The sequence below is a fragment of the Phocoena sinus genome, chromosome 2, assembly GCF_008692025.1.
Source record: "Phocoena sinus isolate mPhoSin1 chromosome 2, mPhoSin1.pri, whole genome shotgun sequence".
Lineage (NCBI taxonomy): Eukaryota > Metazoa > Chordata > Mammalia > Artiodactyla > Phocoenidae > Phocoena > Phocoena sinus.
The window spans coordinates 137,736,181-137,756,060 of NC_045764.1; the positions used below are offsets into that span (position 1 = coordinate 137,736,181).

A 19,880-nucleotide genomic window follows, 5' to 3' on the forward strand; every position below is an offset into this window, starting at 1 on the left:
TTGAAGCGAGCTAGGGCCTTGCTCTGGATTTGGCTTTGGCTTAAGGGAATGTTGTGGCTGGTTTGATTTTCTATCCAGATCATTAAAACTTTCTCCATATCAGCAGTAAGGCTGTTTCACCTTTTTTTATCATTTGTGTGTTTACTGGAGTAGCACTTTTCATTTCCTTCAGGAACTGTTCCTTTGCATCCACAACTTGGCTAACAGTCTGGTACAAGAGGGCTAGCTCTTAGCTTATCTCAATTTTCAACATGCCTTCCTCACTGAGCTTAATCATTTCTAGCTTTTGATCTAAAGTGAGAGATTTGCAACTCTTCCTTTCTATTGAACCATTAGAGGCCATTGTAGGGTTATAAATTGGCCAAATTTCAATATTGTTGTGTCTCAGGGAATAGGGAGGCCTGAGGAGAGGGAGAGAGATGAGAACTGCCTGTTAGTGGAGCAGTCAGAGCACACACAGCATCTATGAATTAAGTTCGCCCTCTTATATGGGCATAGTTCATGGCACCCCAAGATAATTACAGTAGTTACCTCAAAGATCACGGATCACAGATCATCAGTCACTATAACAAATATGATAGTAATGAAAAAGTTTGAAATATTGTGAGAATTACCAAAATGTGACACAGAGACACGAAGTGAGCAAATGCTCTTGGAAAAATGGTGCCCATAACCTTGCTCAATGCAGGGCTGCCACAAACCTTCAATCCATTAAAAAACACAGTATCTGTGAAGTGCAATAAAGTAAAGCACAATAAAATGAGGTATGCCTGAATTTACTTTAGACTTTCTAAGTATTAGGTTTAAAAATACACAGTGGTTAAGGAAAACATGTATATATTAACCCCAATTTTTTTGATGGATTCAAATTTTTTTTCCATTGCACCTTTTTTCACTGATTATTTTTTTCAGTATGTTTGTATCCATAAATCTGTATAGCATTTATATTACATTTTAAAAAATCTGTCCAGAAAACTATTATTTTCTTAAATTATACTCTCCAAACAGCATAAATCAAAACCTATACTCTTTTCTATTGTCCCAGATCCTTATTTTGCTTAAAAGTTTTTGACATAAATTTTTGGCCCTGCTGAAATACCTAAAATTTTAAAAATAAATTTTATTTTAGCAGTGGCTCAGCATGACGGTACCTTTTTTGGTCCATTTTTGAACAAAAATGAATTTCTGTTCTTTCTAAAAGTTCTGTCTTGAGTACAGGTTAGTATTCTAATACTAATATTTGAAGTAATATTTTAATAAGTCAGTAATGAAAATAGAGAACTATTTGAATCGATTTTGATTAGATTTGGATCTCCTGCTGAGCACTATGGTAGGCATTAGAGTTGTGGGAGATTAATCAGGACACTACTCTTTTTTATTTTTTTTTAACATCTTTATTGGGGTACAATTGCTTTACAATGGTGTGTTAGTTTCTGCTTTATAACAAAGTGAATCAGCCATACATATACATATGCTCCCATGTGTCTTCCCTCTTGCATCTCCCTCCCTCCCACTCTCCCCCTCCCACCCCTCCAGGCTGTCCCAAAGCCCCGAGCTAATATCCCTGTGCCTTGCGGCTGCTTCCCCCTAGCTATCTACCTTACTACGTTTGTTAGTGTGTATATGTCCATGACTCTCTCTCGCCCTGTCAAAACTCACCCTTCCCCCTCCCCATATCCTCAAGTCCGTTCTCCAGTAGGTCTGTGCCTCTATTCCTGTCTTATCCCCAGGCTCTTCATGACATTTTTTTCCTTTAAATTCCATATATATGTGTTAGCATACGGTATTTGTCTTTTTCTTTCTGACTTACTTCACTCTGTATGACAGACTCTAGGTCTATCCATCTCATTACAAATAACTCAATTTCATTTCTTTTTAAGGCTGAGTAATATTCCATTGTGTATATGTGCCACATCTTCTTTATCCATTCGTCCGATGATGGGCGCTTAGGTTCTTTCCATGTCCTGGCTATTGTAAATAGAGCTGCAATGAACATTTTGGTACATGACTCTTTTTGAATTTTGGTTTTCTCAGGGTATATGCCCAGTAGTGGGATTGCTGGGTCATATGGTAATTCTATTTGTAGTTTTTTAAGGAACCTCCATACTGTTCTCCATAGTGGCTGAACCAATTCACATTCCCACCAGCAGTGCAAGAGTGTCCCCTTTTCTCCACACCCTCTCCAGCATTTATTGTTTCTAGATTTTTTGATGATGGCCATTCTGACTGGTGTGAGATGATATCTCATTGTAGTTTTGATTTGCATTTCTCTAATGATTAATGATGTTGAGCATTCTTTCATGTGTTTGTTGGCATTCTTTATATCTTCTTTGGAGAAATGTCTGTTTAGGTCCTCTGCCCATTTTTGGATGGGATTGTTTGTTTTTCTGTTATTGAGCTGCATGAGCTGCTTGTAAATTTTGGAGATTAATCCTTTGTCAGTTGCTTCATTTGCAAATGTTTTCTCCCATTCTGAGGGTTGTCTTTTGGTCTTGATTATGGTTTCCTTGGCTGTGCAAAAGCTTTGAAGTTTCATTAGGTCCCATTTGTTTATTTTTGTTTTTATTTCCATTACTCTAGGTGGGTCAGAAAGGATCTTGCTGTGATTTATATCATAGAGTGTTCTTCCTATGTTTTCCTCTAAGAGTTTGATAGTTTCTGGCCTTACATTTAGGTCTTTAATCCATTATGAGCTTATTTTTGTGTATGGTGTTAGGGAGTGATCTAATCTCATACTTTTACATGTACCTGTCCAGTTTTCCCAGCACCATTTATTGAAGAGGCTGTCCTTTCTCCACTGTACATTCCTGCCTCCTTTATCAAAGATAAGGTGTCCATATGTGCGTGGGTTTATCTCTGGGCTTTCTATCCTGTTCCACTGATCTATCTTTCTGTTTTTGTGCCAGTACCATACTGTCTTGATTACTGTTGCTTTGTAGTATAGTCTGAAGTCAGGGAGCCTGATTCCTCCAGCTCCTTTTTTCGTTCTCAAGATTGCTTTGGCTATTCGGGGTCTTTTGTGTTTCCATACAAATTGCGAAATTTTTTGTTCTAGTTCTGTGAAAAATGCCAGTGGTAGTTTGATAGGGATTGCATTGAATCTGTAGATTGCTTTGGGTAGTAGAGTCATTTTCACAATGTTGATTCTTCCCATCCAAGAACATGGTATATCTCTCCATCTATTTGTATCATCTTTAATTTCTTTCATCAGTGTCTTATAATTTTCTGCATACAGGTCTTTCGTATCCTTAGGTAGGTTTATTCCTAGATATTTTATTCTTTTTGTTGCAATGGTAAATGGGAGTGTTTTCTTGATTTCACTTTCAGATTTTTCATCATTAGTATATAGGAATGCCAGAGATTTCTGTGCATTAATTTTGTATCCTGCTACTTTACCAAATTCATTGATTAGCTCTAGTAGTTTTCTGGTAGCATCTTTAGGATTCTCTATGTATAGTATCATGTCATCTGCAAACAGTGACAGCTTTACTTCTTCTTTTCCGATTTGGATTCCTTTTATTTCCTTTTCTTCTCTGATTGCTGTGGCTAAAACTTCCAAAACTATGTTGAATAAGAGTGGTGAGAGTGGGCAACCTTGTCTTGTTCCTGATCTTAGTGGAAATGCTTTCAGTTTTTCACCATTGAGGATGATGTTTGCTGTGGGCTTGTCATATATGGCCTTTATTATGTTGAGGAAAGTTCCCTCTATGCCTACTTTCTGGAGGGTTTTTATCATAAATGGGTGTTGAATTTTGTCAAAAGCTTTCTCTGCATCTATTGAGATGATCATATGGTTTTTCTCCTTCAATTTGTTAATATGGTTTATCACATTGATAGATTTGCGTATATTGAAGAATCCTTGCATTCCTGGAATAAACCCCACTTGATCATGGTGTATGATCCTTTTAATGTGCTGCTGGATTCTGTTTGCTAGTATTGTGTTGAGGATTTTTGCATCTATGTTCATCAGTGATATTGGCCTGTAGTTTTCTTTCTTTGTGACATCCTTGTCTGGTTTTGGTATCAAGGTGATGGTGGCCTCGTAGAAGGAATTTGGGAATGTTCCTCCCTCTGCTATATTTTGGAAGAGTTCGAGAAGGATAGGTGTTAGCTCTTCTCTAAACGTTTGATAGAATTCACCTGTGAAGCCATCTGGTCCTGGGCTTTTGTTTGTTGGAAGATTTTTAATCACAGTTTCAATTTCAGTGCTTGTGATTGGCCTGTTCATATTTTCTATTTCTTCCTGATTCAGTCTTGGCAGGTTGTGCATTTCTAAGAATTTGTCCATTTCTTCCAGATTGTCCATTTTATTGGCATAGAGTTGCTTGTAGTAATCTCTCATGATTTTTTTTATTTCTGCAGTGTCAGTTGTTACTTCTCCTTTTTAATTTCTAATTCTATTGATTTGAGTCTTCTCCCTTTTTTTCTTGATGAGTCTGGCTAGTGGTTTATCTATTTTGTTTATCTTCTCAAAGAACCAGCTTTTAGTTTTATTGATCTTTGCTATCATTTCCTTCATTTCTTTTTCATTTATTTCTGATCTGATTTTTATGATTTCTTTCCTTCTGCTAGCTTTGGGGCTTTTTTGTTCTTCTTTTTCTAATTGCTTGAGGTGCAAGGTTAGGTTGTTTATTCGAGATGTTTCCTGCTTCTTAAGGTGGGCTTGTATTGCTATAAACTTCCCCCTTAGAACTGCTTTTGCTGCATCCCATAGGTTTTGGGTCGTTGTGTCTCCATTGTCATTTGTTTCTAGGTATTTTTTTATTTCCTCTTTGATTTCTTCAGTGATCACTTCATTATTAAGTAGTGTATTGTTTAGCCTCCATGTGTTTGTATATTTTACAGATCTTTTCCTGTAATTGATATCTAGTCTCATGGAGTTGTGGTCAGAAAAGATACTTGATACAATTTCAATTTTCTTAAATTTACCAAGGCTTGATTTGTGACCCATGATATGATCTATCCTGGAGAATGTTCCATGAGCACTTGAGAAAAATGTATATTCTGTTGTTTTTGGATGGAGTGTCCTATAAATATCAATTAAGTCCATCTTGTTTAATATATCATTTAAAGCTTGTGTTTCCTTATTTATTTTCATTTTGGATGATCTGTCCATGGGTGAAAGTGGGGTGTTAAAGTCCCCTACTATGAATGTGTTACTGTCAATTTCCCCTTTTATGGCTGTTAGTATTTGCCTTATGTATTGAGGTGCTCCTATGTTGGGTGCATAAATATTTACAATTGTTATATCTTCTTCTTGGATCGATCCCTTGATCATTATATAGTGTCCTTCTTTATCCCTTTTAATAGTCCTTATTTTAAAGTCTATTTTGTCTGATATGAGAATTGCTACTCCAGCTTTCTTTTGGTTTCCATTTGCATGGAGTATCTTTTTCCATCCCCTTACTTTCAGTCTGTATGTGTCTCTAGGTCTGAGGTGGGTCTCTTGTAGACAGCATATATAAGGGTCTTGTTTTTGTATCCATTCAGCCAATCTGTGTCTTTTGGTGGGAGCATTTAGTCCATTTACATTTAAGGTAATTATCGATATGTATGTTCCTATTCCCATTTTCTATATTGTTTTGGGTTCGTTATTATAGGTCGTTTCCTTCTCTTGCATTTCTTATCTAGAGAAGTTCCTTTAGCACTTGTTGTAAAGCTGGTTTGGTGGTGCTGAACTCTCTCAGCTCTTGCTTGTCTGTAAAGGTTTTAATTTCTCCATCAAATGTGAATGAGATCCTTGCTGGGTAGAGTAGTCTTGGTTGCAGGCTATTCTCCTTCATCACTTTCAGTATGTCCTGCCACTCCCTTCTGGCTTGTAGGGTTTCTGCTGAGAGATCAGCTGTTAACCTTATGGGGATTCCCTTGTGTATTATTTGTTGTTTTTCCCTTGCTGCTTTTAATATGCTTTCTTTGTATTTAATTTTTGACAGTTTGATTAATATGTGTCTTGGCGTGTTTCTCCTTGTATTTATCCTGTATGGGACCCTCTGTGCTTCCTGGACTTGATTAACTATTTCCTTTCCCATATTAGGGAAGTTTTCAACTATAATCTCTTCAAATATTTTCTCAGTCCCTTTCTTTCTTTCTTCTTCTTCTGGAACCCCTATAATTCGAATGTTGGTGCGTTTCATGTTGTCCCAGAGGTCTCTGAGACTGTCCTCAGTTCTTTTCATTCTTTTTTCTTTATTCTGCTCTGCAGTAGTTATTTCCACTACTTTATCTTCCAGGTCACTTATCCGTTCTTCTGCCTCAGTTATTCTGCTATTGATCCTATCTAGAGTGATTTTAATTTCATTTATTGCATTGTTCATCGTTGCTTGTTTCATCTTTAGTTCTTGTAGGTCCTTGTTAACTGTTTCTTGCATTTTGTCCATTCTACTTCCAAGATTTCGGATCATCCTTACTATCATTATTCTGAATTCTTTTTCAGGTAGATTGCCTATTTCCTCTTCATTTGTTAGGTCTGGTGGGTTTTTATCTTGCTCCTTCATCTGCTGTGTGTTTTTCTGTCTTCTCATTTTGCTTATCTTACTGTGTTTGGGGTCTCCTTTTTGCAGGCTGCACTTTCGTAGTTCCCGTTGTTTTTGATGTCTGTCTCCAGTGGCTAAGGTTGTTTCAGTGGGTTGTGTAGGCTTCCTGGTGGAGGGGACTAGTGCCTGTGTTGTGCTGGATGAGGCTGGATCTTGTCTCTCTAGTGGGCAGGTTCACGTCTGGTGGTGTGTTTTGGGGTGTCTGTGGCCTTATTATGATTTTAGGCAGCCTCTCTGCTAATGGGTGGGGTTGTGTTCCTGTTTTGCTAGTTGTTTGGCATAGGTTGTCCAGCACTGTGGCTTGCTGGTCGTTGAGTGAAGCTGGGTGCTGGTGTTAAGATGGAGGTCTCTGGGATATTTCCACCGTTTAATATTATGTGGAGCTGGGAGGTCTCTTGTTGACCAGAGGACACTACTCTTAAGGATCTGCCATTCTAGTCAGGGAAATAAGATAAATTTATCAGAAAAAAAATAGAGAACAATGTAGTCAATACATAGTTAAGTATTGATTTATTTGCTTCATAATAGGGATTACATAAGAGCTGAGAGGAGAGAAGGATCACCAACAGGTAGAATAAAGGAAGATGTGGAAGGAAATAAAACTTGAGCTGAGCCTTGAAAGATGGGAATTACTTGGAGCAGAGAGAAGAGGGAAGGGCCTCCTGTGCAAGTGAACAAGTATTTTTAATGCTTAATCTTCTATTTCCCTTTGTCTTTCTTTCTAACCCCTGAGTTTATCTTCTTACTGTGTTCTGCCTTCAACTTGAGCAAGGACTCCCTGTTACCCTTTGTTGTCAGGTATCTTCCATTCCTGTTCTGTACTTCTGCTTTATAGGACGTCACTTCGGCTTGAGATGGGTCTCTGCAGAGAAATTAGCTGTAGTAACTGAATTTTATGTTAATATAAAATCAGTCCTCTAATGATATTTTCTGATTAATGAAAAAATAATCATTTTCTTGCATTTTGGAGCACTGTTTTGAAATATTTGGGTTTGCAAGTCTTGTAATAACAGCTGATAAAATGAGGTAGCTCACATACCGACCTTATCAAACTACCTGGTACACAATGTAAATGGTTGTTGCTGCTGCTGCCTCCACTGTTAGTCAGGGGGAAATGTGAGATGCTGAATTTGGAGCAGGGCTGAACAGAGAGACCAGTAACAACTTTGCTTCTACCCCACCCCATCCTCATCCTTTTTGGGCAGACATATCAGGAAAAAAAAATGGTGAGATTATTGCTTTTGATTTTTTTTTCTTTCTTTTTGGTAAGTTGACCATTTAGTTTATTCTGTATTGAAAACTTACCTAGAAATATAAAAGCAACTTGCCCAGTTTACCCTTACAGTTTTTTTTTTTTTCTCTTGGTGAGGGTTTTAAATAAGAGTAATTTTTTAGTTGACTCATTAATTTAATCCTAAAAGTATATGTTTTCCTTGGGTTTGTTTTATCACTATGTAAAATTTTGATTGAATTAGTTAAAATCTAAAACTAGATAAATACCAAATAGGAATAGTATAATATTTACTTACAGGTCTTCTGCAAAGGACAGATGCTTCCTTTATTCTCCCTTGCCCTTTTGAATGCTGGGTTTCAGCCTAGAGCAAGTATTTACAGAGTAATTATGTGCCCTGAAACAACTACAACAGTGGTAATGTTGACCAACTCAACTGTAGGTCTAGGAACAGGATGGCCACAATTAAGAGTAAAATCCTGAAACATTTTCATTGATTGTTTCTGGGAAATAGCAGCCCTCTGGATTTCTTTTAATTTTTTAAAAAATTCATTTTTACCAGCTCTAGTTCCTTAGCTTTGTGCTCTTATCGTTTGCCAGCTTCATCCACATTCACTAAAAGTGATGTAAGTTTGAAAAAAGCAAGGAGGGCCAGTGCTCATGCATCAGAAATCCCTGAGCCTCCCCCTTTGCATCTACCTGTGACCATTTCCAAAACTGCTATTAATATTTCTCTGTCTGCTACTGATGCCAGGTCCACAGATGGCCATATTCTTGTACTATTGTCACTAAAAACATCATGTTCCCATTCTGAGTTGGATTTTCTTTTAATGCCTTGATACTATTGGAGTTTTGAAAGCTCTCAGTCTTCAGTGGGGGAGATCTCCACCAAACAACTATGCAGCCCCTCATGCTGTCCCACACCGTAGGTGCCCGTGTCAGATGATGGCCCCATTCTATCTAGGGAAAATGACATGAACAAAGAATCTTTTATTTGTTAGCATATTATTTGGCATGGTGTTAGATTAATTGAAATGATACTGACCTATTTAAAATCAATTTCTTGTCATGAATTTGGTAAGAAATCATCTGATCCTACTTATTCTTACAGATAATAATCAAAAAATGGTCCATCCCTTGTCCTCTGACATTAGATTCTGTAGAGCAATACTTCCACGTAATTGTTTTGTTTGGCTTTTTTTTCAGTTTCTTCCTTTTTATTTTAAGCTAAAAAGAAAAATAAAATATGACTAATAATGATTTTTTTCCTAATTAATAAAAAAGTAATGGCTATATTGCATTTTGGAACTTTGTTTTGAAATATTTTTATTTGAAAGCCCAGTAATAATAAATTCATCTTGGTTTTTTTTGATGTATTCTAACTTTTAATGACTTTTGGTTTCTCTCTTTCCCCTCAATCCTCTTAAACAGATTTCAAATGCTACAGATGCTTGTAAACCAAAACTCTTTCATTTCTCCAAAGAGGTGTGTAAGTTATTAACAGATACTTTTAGTTTTTTCACATTTCAAGTTTAAGAGGTTTGTGTAACAGTGTCTCTTAGGTCTTTTACCTGTAACTAACTAATTTTCATGAAAGTGCTAAGTATAGGGTTGCTTACCAGAAGGTGGCCCATTATGAAACGGCCACCTTTTTTTTGGCACGCCTTTAAATGGAGCCTGTTTTAAATGGGCCACTGCCTAAAAGAACAGATTTACTGAATGTCTGGTCTGGCCAATAAGGTCCTCTGTGCATACAGACTTCCTGTTGCCCTCTGGACTTGTAAAGCTAAATAGCCAATTATATCAAAAACTCCTCCCCTGTGAGTAGAACCTTGGTCTGTGGCTAAACAGCCTCATCATTGGACCAGCAATTGAGCACTGCCAATATGTCTCCTGGCTGACATTCCAAAGTTGAAATTTATGATGCCTGTAGCAGAGGCAGAAGGACCAAGTCCCCCCTTGCCTTCTCTGAGAGAGCTAGGATATTTGAAATGCCTGCAAAAGCTCCTGAGCATCAGCAGAGGAGACAGGAAACTGATCTGAATGATCTCTACTTTACCATTCTAAAAGAGCCATATGTTCCTTGTTGCTGCAGGTTTCTTCATGTACACTTTGTGATTCTGCTAAAATGCAGGTCCCAGATACTAGAATCCCCACTACTCATGTATAACTCTATTAGTGTAGCATTTTAGTGTGATAACTCCTCCATGCAAAATTTTCCTTTTTATTCCCCAGGGTTCTTTTCCATTGTTGTTTTGTTTTGGTTTTGGCCGTGCCTTGCAGCTTATGGGATCTCAGTTCCCCAATCAGGGATTGAACCCCGGGCCGCAGCAATGAAAGCCTGGAATCCTAACCACTAGGCCACCAGGGAACTCCCTTATTCCCCAGTTTTTAAATGAGAAATGTCTCTCTGGCCCCACAAGGGAGGTTACCACATCTTTTACATGGTAAAGGCCTCCACGTGCCTTAAAGATTTAGGTAGGGTAATTGACAAGCCAGGAAACTGAGCAGTATATGAAAGAGAATTTGTGAATTGAATTTCATTCTCTTAATCTAGCCTTGGGAAATGCTACAGCTTTCCTTCCTGCCAGCTCTCCGCTGATATTTTAAGAGGCCTTGTGTCTGAAGATAGATCTACAGTCATCTGGAACTTCTTTTGCTGAAGAGCCTTAAGTTAGTTAAGGAGAAATTTTTTTAGAGTAGAAAAGAGAAAGTAAATCATTACCATCTATTTTGTAAAGACAGTGTTTTCATTTAGATGGTAACTTTTGTTTGCTTTGTAACTTTCTCTGGTTCTTAACTATTCTAATTTTAAAAAAACAACAGTTTTGTTCATATATTCCAGTGGATCTCTATGAATGTGTTGGTCTAGAATAAATCATGTTCATTCCCATCAAAAGAGACCCTAGTTATAGATGCTAAGATGTGATTAATATATTCGGTATTCTCTTAGATTAAGTTGGTACTTGAATTGAGTTGGTGAAAGCAGGTTCAAAAGCATTAACTATTATTGCTGCTTAGGGTAATAAGATGTTTTTGAGTTTCCTAATACATGCATTAGGAAAGGACTGAGAATTACAATAAGATCATTTCTAAAATGTTATTATTTTTCATCTTACCTAAATGTTATTTATCTTACCTTAATTATTTTTATCTTACTGATACAATATAGAAGCAGCAGTGATTGTAGTAAAACCAACCTGGTGTGGAAGAGCCAAGAAATATTTTCGCTAGTGTGGGCAATACAGCTATCAAGTAAAATATTTACTGGGGACCATAATTGTGTGTCTCGTTAAAAACAAAAAACCAAAAAAAACCCTCTTATTTTATAAACAGGTGATTCATGAAACATGAAAGAAATTTAACTAAATTGATTTTTTTTTTGGAGAACTGATTTTATTGTCAAATGAAGTAGTGGTTTCAACAGAGTAGCATTTAATAATTTCATCTTTAAAAAAATTATTTTTCAGAGTGCTTATGCCATACCAACCATGGCTTTTTCATTTCTCTGCCACACCTCAATATTGCCCATATATTGTGAACTTCAAAGGTACTATAGAATCCTGGAATATTTAAAATGTATTAGTATGTCTTTTTACTTCTAGGACTTTCAGATTGAATAACATTCTCCTCTGTGAATCCTTCCATCCCACCACTGGATTGTAGGTGTTAGTTTAAAACAAAACAATACAACCAAGACTTAGTTCTAAATTGAGAATGCTTCTTTGAAGCATAGTCCTTTGTGCAGTAATTTCAGATCAAGAATTGTAGTGTGTAGTTATTAGAGAACTAGGTCTTGAGTGATTAAGGAATCCTTTTGAATAGCTTGGGAGATATTTATCTATTTAGATATAATTCAGATCACAGATTCTAATTTTACCATTTTTTTTCTTTTAGACCTTCTAAGAAAAGGATGCAGCACGTAACCAATACAGCAATCGCTTTAAGTTTTCTCATTTATTTTATATCTGCACTCTTTGGGTACCTCACTTTTTATGGTAAGTATATTATTTCATTATAGATGACAAAACAAATTGTTCTGTAGTTGATCTCACACCTGAATATGGACTTTGTTTCTGCCTTTCTTTAGCAAGTTAATTTGTTCAGGCTGCCAGAATTCAGTGCACCACTGTGGTGGCTCTACGGGCCTTAAAGAACTGATTTTCTTTCTCTTAAAAAGGTGGATCAAATTCAAGATTGATAACTTCATATGAAAATTTTCTTAAACACCCAAGTAAAATCTCGGGCTTAGAAACATTGAAGTCTTTCTACGAGAAAAAAAAAAAGTGCAATAATGATTTTATTTTTTTTTAATTGAGAATTCAATATGTTAGACTCTAGTTCAGCAGTTTGGGAGGTTGAGAGAATCAGTCATCTTAATTGCAAACGAACAAGTTGAGAAAGGAAAGGGTTTTACCTGGACTACAGTTGTACCCTTATGTCAGAGACCTCTGCCTTTAGATTTAATTCACACAGTTCTGCAGTGTGTATTCTGTGCTTTGCCATGAACTTTCTCTCTAAATTTTTAAAGGATTCTTTTAAATTCACAAAATAAAAGTAAAATTTTGTTTTATTTACTTTTGAAAAGTTATGTGCTTGGTGAGTTTTTTTCTCTTCTGGTAAGAACCTCAAGAAAAAATAAAACTTAAAAGTCTAGAACAAGAAAAAAAATTGTAAGCTCTCTTGTTAAATTTGCAAACGCACTTGTTTAATTTGCAAACAATCACATTATAACAAACTGCACTCAGTTTGTCAAATCCTTGAATACACTTTTCAGTTTATGAATGCCCCTATAACAACGCTCCAGGTAGATGGCTATTGTTACTTTTGTGATATTTAGCTGTTCTGACTCTGATTTCACCGTCAGTGGCCTTGTGCATGTGTTTCAGGTTTTAGACATTCACGATGGCTTGTAATGGTGCTTTGCTTACCTTCCAGAGTTTTTTCAGGTCTGACAAGTTTTTGGACATTTACTTGTATGACTACCTTTCCTAAGCCCAGTGGAAAGAGTATGAATTTTGAAACCCAACAAATATGATTCAAAAAACCACTGTGCTCTAACTAGCTGTGTGGCCTTGAACCAGGGTACTTCACCTTGTGCTATCTTCATCTCCTAATCTGTAACACAGGGATAATTGTATAGAGTTATATTGAAGAGGAAATAAGTTATATGGAAAATGCCTGTTACAGTATCTGGCACACAGCCATCTTCCACAAAGGAGAGCTACTGCTGGTGGTGTATTATCATTACTGTTATCATTATTATTGCAATTATTTCATAATTTCAGGTGCTCTTTTTTCAGCACTGTACTTCTCTTCTTACTGTCATTAATGAAACAATTTAAATATGGTAACTTTTCAGTATATTATTACCCGTGTATTACCTTAGACTTTTCAGTGTGTGAGACAATTATAATTGCTCTATACAGTCCTTTTCTTGCTAACTCTATGTCGTTTCAACACTAATAAAGGTGACTGATGAATCTAAATCTGCTCTTGCATTTTTGTACTATGTTGAATAAGAGTGGTAGAGCTCTGTACACACCATCCGGAAGAACGTTACTTCCTACTTCCAACATGAGCATGGATACACTACAAGGAAAGTTAAAGCAGACTGTTAAACTTTTTTGATCATTGTTAAGGAAATAAAATTCTTGAAATGCATAAACTCTATTTTTGGTTGTTGCGTTTGTCTTCGTACAGAGTTGAGCACAGTGATGCTTTTCTAGAACAATGAGATACTACAGCAGGGTCTTTGTTGGGATTCAGCAAAAACTTAGTAGAAGAGCTGTATATTATAAATTGAAATCGTCACCTGGCACAAATACTATTATATTTAGGGATCTTCCAAAATTGAGAAAAAGTCCAAAAAATGGACCTCTTCTTCCCTATGGATCAATAGAGCTATCTGGAAGAAACCTCAAATGGCCTACCAATTTCCAGGACAGCTGAAAAGTAGTTACAAAAATATTACCACGAGATGTTAGGAGCTATGTTAAATTATAAGAAAACTTAGATGGAAAGGGACGTGGAGGAAGGATGGATGCTGATGCATTTATTGAGCTAACGTTTATTCTGTACGTGCCATGTGTTTTATTATATACCTTGCCTAACTCAGTCCTTATGACGACTCTGCAAGATATGGGTTCAGATAAGTTGGGCACTTTGGCCAGTACCTGCAGCTAATGGATAATGAGTTGGGATTTGAATCCAATTCTGACTCTCTCCAGAGTCAATGCCTTTATTACTGTGCTGCCTCCTCAGGAATTATGCCACAGAATCCAGATTCCCTTCATTCCAAGTTTTTCGCAAAGTGAACTTTTGGAAAAACCTGGCTCACTTAAGCTCCAGGCATATCTATCTATTTATCTATATCTATTTTTGCCTGAACACAGAGGCTAAATATTTTCATCATGTACGTGAAATGTTTCCTACACAGGCATTTTCCTGGTTATCAAGTAAAGCTGTTGTCTCTGACTTAGCCCTTTTCCACTGATGCAGATTCTTTAGAATATCCACGCTTTATGTAATGCAGATATACAGATCTAAGAAAATCACATGGTAGGCTGGTAAGTAGGTGATAGATAGATAGATAGAAGGAAAGAAAGAAAGAAAGAAAGAATGATATAAAAGTTCCTTCTCCAAAGACGGAAGATTCAGATATTGATTTGCTATTCACAGTGTTTCTTTTTTGGGTTGAAAGTCTTTTACGGTATATTTCTATTGGAATAGCAGTAGCTCTCAGTCTTACAGAAATTGCTGATTGAGCTTGAGACCTTATCAGAAGGGCTTGTCACAAATTAACGCCTTCAACTCATTTTATAGGTGAGTAGCTTAAGTCTAAAAGGTGAAGTGACCTGTCTCACAATTAGTGGCATGTCTCCTGAATATTAATCCAGTGATATTTCTGTTACTCTGTGATAATCTTTATAAACTTCATCCCCTGTTTGACAGTGTGTATTAAACAGGGCAGCCTCCTGACTTCAAGAGAAGATATAACTTGCAGAGACCACCATCAGGTTCTTCCTGAGATTTGTAGAGATTTGTCTGAATGCAGAGAAGTGTGTTGTACTCTATCCCTTGCATAAGGCTCAGCTAGGAACACAGAATTGACTGGCTCAGGAAAAAGGTTTTTGTCTTGGGAAAGTAGAAAGTAGACATGTAACAGGTATTTTGAACTTGTAATCAATCTAGTTCTTCAGGCTTCTGGAGCTGCTTGGGATCCTTTCATTCAGTGCTCTCAAGGCTTAGTTAATATCTAAATTTTATCAGATTAAAGGGACCAATAAGTATGTACCTAGATTAATAATATTGGCTCTGATTACAGATGTTAAACCATTATAAGGTGAGGAATAAAAAGTGTTCCTCTGATAAACCAGGCCAATACCCAAATGTTGCATAATAACCAGACCACTTTAAAAGTCTACAAAGTTCTTAAGCAGTAAGTGTTAATAGCTCATTTTTATGATTCAGAAAGTGGAAATAAAATAGTTTGCTATATTTTTCCAAAGAGTCACAAGTATCTCACATATTTGGGACTAGAATCCAGCTTTCCTGGCTCTTCTTAATCTCTTATTTGGTCCATTAGTCCCACATTATATCAAGTATGTCTTTGATACTTTCAACAATTAGTTTCTATCCCATTTCCATTATTACTAACCTAGTTCAAATCCTCATTACCTCTCAGTGGTTATGACAGTAGCCTTCTGTTATTCCTGTTTTGGGCCTCTTTTTCTTCCAATCTGTCTTCCTGCTTAGTTCAGGTCATAATGCACTGTTCTTCAGAAGTCATTGCATCTCTGTGGCCTACCAGATTGAGTCCAGACCCTAAGAAGAGCTCTGTTACTGGTCTTAAATGCATTTCCAGCCTTATCACCCACTACTCTCTTTTCTCTACCACACAGTCTTTCAGCCTCTGAAGTGCTATTGGGCTGCTCATTTTCTTGGTTGCGTATTGCTACCAGAGAGAATTTCTTCCCCACATCTTTGAATGTCAGCACACATACATTAACTCATGTCATGTTCACAGTAACTCTGTAGGTCAGTATATTATTGTCCACATTTTACAAATGTAAAAACTCAGAGAAGTTTGCTAGTAAGAGTAGGATTTGAATCTTAGTCTGTTTGATCGCAGAATTCAAGCCCCTCTACTACCCTGCTGCTCACTATATCATGATGACTCTTCTCAAGTCTTCTTGGATTTCGTTCATGTTCATCCCAAAGCCATAGTTATCTTTCCCTGTTCAGAATCACCATAGCTCTTTGTTTAGACCTTCTTCTTCCACTTAAGTGTGTCTGTGTTTACACACTTTCTATTATATGTGTGTGTCTTCATCTTATCTCCCCTTTAAATTTTAAAGTATTTGAAAACAGAGGTGTATTTGATTTGTTTTTTTATTTTCTCCAAAGTGACTTTTCCAAACCGTATGGTCTCAAATTAAAAAACCAAAAAACAACAACAACAAAACCACAATTCTATTTTAAGTACAAACTCATCTTTTCCTACAAGGCAGTGATATGGAGTGTTCTTGAGAACTCTCACTCTTAATAGCCCTCCTCTGGCTTGGAGTGAGGAAGACGTGAGGGTAGAAGAACACCAGGGAGCAAAGCATGGTCAGCTTGTTCAGATTCTGTCACTGACTACCACACTTGCTTGCTAAGGAAGCCATTACCCTAACACTGCATTCTCTTTTATGAAAGATGAATCTATAGATGAAATGTTGATGAAGCAGGTAGCATGCACAAAACTATAAGATCCTAGAAAACATTGCAATATTAAGGAAAGGCTTTGGCATCAAAACAATTTGGGAGCACAGCTCTGCCAGCTCTGCCCCTTTGTACTGTATGATCTTGGGCAAGTCAGTTAATAATTTTTAGCCTAGCTACCTATCTTATATTGTTATCATAAGGACCAAATTCAGTAGTATACATGAAAGCACTTTATAAAAGTGTTGTTCAAAACCTTCAGATCATGGAAAAGTTCTAAAGAGATTTTCTTAAATGTATATTCATTGTCATAATTTTAGAGATTCTGCCTGGGCCAGTTTCTAGTTTCATTAAAAGAAAACACTGTAGGTTTCCAGAAGATATTTACTTAATGTCTCTGTGTTTCATAGGATAGGAAAAAGGCCAGAGATGGATTTGGTACTGGGAATCCAAAATCTGTTAAGATCCGTTTGTGCAAAGGAAAATAATGTTACTGTTATTAACATCTTAGTAGTTTATAATGTGATCCTTATTATTGTTTTTTAAATTTGCAGACAGTGTGGCGTCAGAATTACTACAAGGTTATAGTAAATACTTGCCACATGATGTTGTCGTCATGACTGTGAAGTTATGCATACTATTTGCTGTGCTTTTGACAGTCCCTCTAATCCACTTCCCTGTAAGTGCTCTTAAAGGTTTTGTTGCTTGGTGTAGCAGCTCCCTAATATGGCAACACTAATTCTTTACAGACTAGAATGTTTGAATCACATCTAGTCTTGTATATCTTATTCATTTGTCCAGTAATTGATCAAAGACCTCATACTTGCCTATGGCCCCATGAAAGCACAAAAATAACAGTGAACCGCTAAACTAATTTGTGCTTTTTCAGATTTAGTTTAGATTTACGCTCTCCCACAGCATTGTTTCTAATTTAGAGACTATAGTTCTTCTAAAGTTTTTTGGGGTTTTTTACCCCCTTTAATTCTGTATTCTGTTTTCAAAAGAATGTGCGTGAAGAGGAAAAAGTCAAGTCAGCAAAAATAAGCTCCTTCTAGTTTATTGGAAATTTATTTTCACATAGACGTTCTAGTCTAATCTTAGTCACAGCTTTTATTTGCTCTAGAGTTATAGTTTAAGGGGCACAGCAGATCATCACTCGGCATTTAGTTGCCATATGTAAGACTCTTGAGAATTTCTCGGAGAATGGAATCATAGGCTTTGGGTACAGATGCTTCTAGTGGACGACTTGAGCCCCTGAACGGGGAGCTCCTTAAGACTGGGGCCACTGCAGCGGGGGCTGGGTAAATGCTTGTGGGACGGGACTGCCTGTTGCCCGCCTTAGCAGTAGAGAGCATCATGAACTAGTTTTCACATTTACATGCTGTGAAACAGGTAATATAACATAAAACAGCAAATGGTATTTCTTTATCATGCCATGACTTCTTTTTCTGTTTTAAACCATTTGTTCTTTTATCTGTTGAATTTCATGAAAATGATACTCTGTGATTTCTTCACAAAGTGTTATTGTTGGTAATTTTGAAAATTATACAACTGAAAGAAATTGCATGTGAAAATTTTTTCAAGAATAAAACCAAAACAGTTTTTATGAAGCTCACACAGATAGGTATATTTCTCAGTTTTTGTGCAATAAATACCCTACAGTAATAGTTTATGACATATTTTTGGAATCTAAATGGTTTAGAGGGCAAGAATATTATGGTAACTGTACCATACATGTGTTTCCCTAAGCAAGTAGTTTGGCTTTGTTACCTCCTCTTTGCTTAAATCTTTTTCTGTTATACGGGCAAGGAAAGCTTTAATGATGGTGTTTTTCTCCAATTTTCCATTCTCATGGATTCGCCATTCTTTGATCACTATAGCTCTCAATATTATCATTGTTTTACTTGCGATATATGTTCCTGACATTAGGAATGTACTTGGTGTAGTTGGTAAGTTTTCTATTTCAAAAATTCCATTTTCTAAAATAGATTAAATTGTCATCCAGTCTCACATCTGAATCTGGCAATACTATTTTCTTTTCCTCCCCACTTTAAGGTTCCAGTACATCAACATGTTTGATTTTTGTGTTCCCAGGACTGTTTCATCTTAAACTGAGCAGAGAGGATTTTCTCTCATGGAAAAAGTTTGGGGTAGGTTGATTTTTGTTTGTTTCTTTTAAGAATCTTATTTTAAGAAATAACTTGTCATTTTATAATTAAGTATTTTACCTACCTTACGAAAGTTAATGTATTTTGAACTATAATGTACATTATTGGAGCACGTGAAGGTTTAAAATAATGCTCTAATTGTTCTTTATCTTTTTTCCTTATTTCCACAGGCGCTTGTTTTGCTCATCTTTGGTATTTTGGTTGGTAATTTTAGTTTAGCACTCATTATTTTTAATTGGATTAATAAGTGAAAGAAATATTTTCCCACGTCTTTTGCTGAATAATTTACCTCCAAATGCAAAAAGGAATTATTCTGGAAGGCACCTTGGATGAATCCTCTTTATATGGCCTAACAGTTTTGCAAACATTGACAGAAAAGCGGAACAAAACAGGAGTCGGTAGGGGAAAGTAGACATAGCAGTTTTAATCAAAATAAGAAACTCAGAATGCTCTTAAATATGTTGAGCATCTTTTGTTTGTGGTCTTTTTTTAATTAACAGACTTTATTTTTTAGGGTAGTTTTAACGTTTACAGAAATAATTGAACAGAAAGTACAGAGAGTTCTCATATATTCCCTCATTCCAACACACCCATAGTGTCCCACATTACTAACATCTTGCATTAGTGAAGTACCTTTGTTATACTTGATGAGCCAACTTTGATACATTACTATTAACTGAAGTTCATAGTTTACAGTAGGGTTCACTTTTGATGCAACCACTGATCTTTTTACTGTCTCCATAAACACCATGAGCATTCCCCATGAGCCTTTTCTAAAATGTCATTTGGTGGAATCATATAGTATCTAACCTTTCACTTAGCAATGTGCGTTTAAGTTTCCTCTGTGTCTTTTCATAGCTTGATAGCTCTTTTTTTTTAATCACTGACAATATTCCATCGTATGGATGTACCACAGTTTGTTTCACTGACAGTATTCCATTGTATGGATGTACCACAGTTTGTTTTTCCATTCACCTGTTGAATGACCTCTTGTTTGCTTCCAAATTTTGGCATTTGTGAATAAAGCTGCTACAAACATTTGTATGCAGACTTTTGTGTGGACAGAAATTTTCAGCTTATTTGGGTTAATACCAAAGACTATTTTTTAGCAATTGCTGCATGGTATGGTAGAATATTTAGTCTTATAAGAAACTGCCCAACTGCCTTCCAAAGTGGCTGTAACATTTTGCAGTCCTGCCAGCAATGTGTGAGAGTTCCTGTTGTTCCACATCCTTGCCGACA

The 19,880-nt window shown here is 36.4% G+C and overlaps 1 protein-coding gene across 1 annotated transcript in view; it reads left to right on the top strand.

Moving 5' to 3' along the window:
- The window catches only part of SLC38A6 (solute carrier family 38 member 6), an 86,884-nt gene extending 67,371 nt beyond the window's left edge, over positions 1 to 19,513 (top strand). Inside the window, exons 9-16 of the mRNA XM_032621480.1 lie at positions 8,876 to 8,941; positions 9,196 to 9,249; positions 11,235 to 11,314; positions 11,662 to 11,762; positions 17,025 to 17,149; positions 18,275 to 18,419; positions 18,526 to 18,620; positions 18,809 to 19,513. Of these exons, the coding sequence (XP_032477371.1) occupies positions 8,876 to 8,941; positions 9,196 to 9,249; positions 11,235 to 11,314; positions 11,662 to 11,762; positions 17,025 to 17,149; positions 18,275 to 18,419; positions 18,526 to 18,620; positions 18,809 to 18,889 (747 nt within the window). The 3' untranslated portion in view covers positions 18,890 to 19,513. The remainder of the gene's footprint in view (positions 1 to 8,875; positions 8,942 to 9,195; positions 9,250 to 11,234; positions 11,315 to 11,661; positions 11,763 to 17,024; positions 17,150 to 18,274; positions 18,420 to 18,525; positions 18,621 to 18,808) is intronic.
- The last annotated feature ends 367 nt before the right edge of the window (positions 19,514 to 19,880 follow it).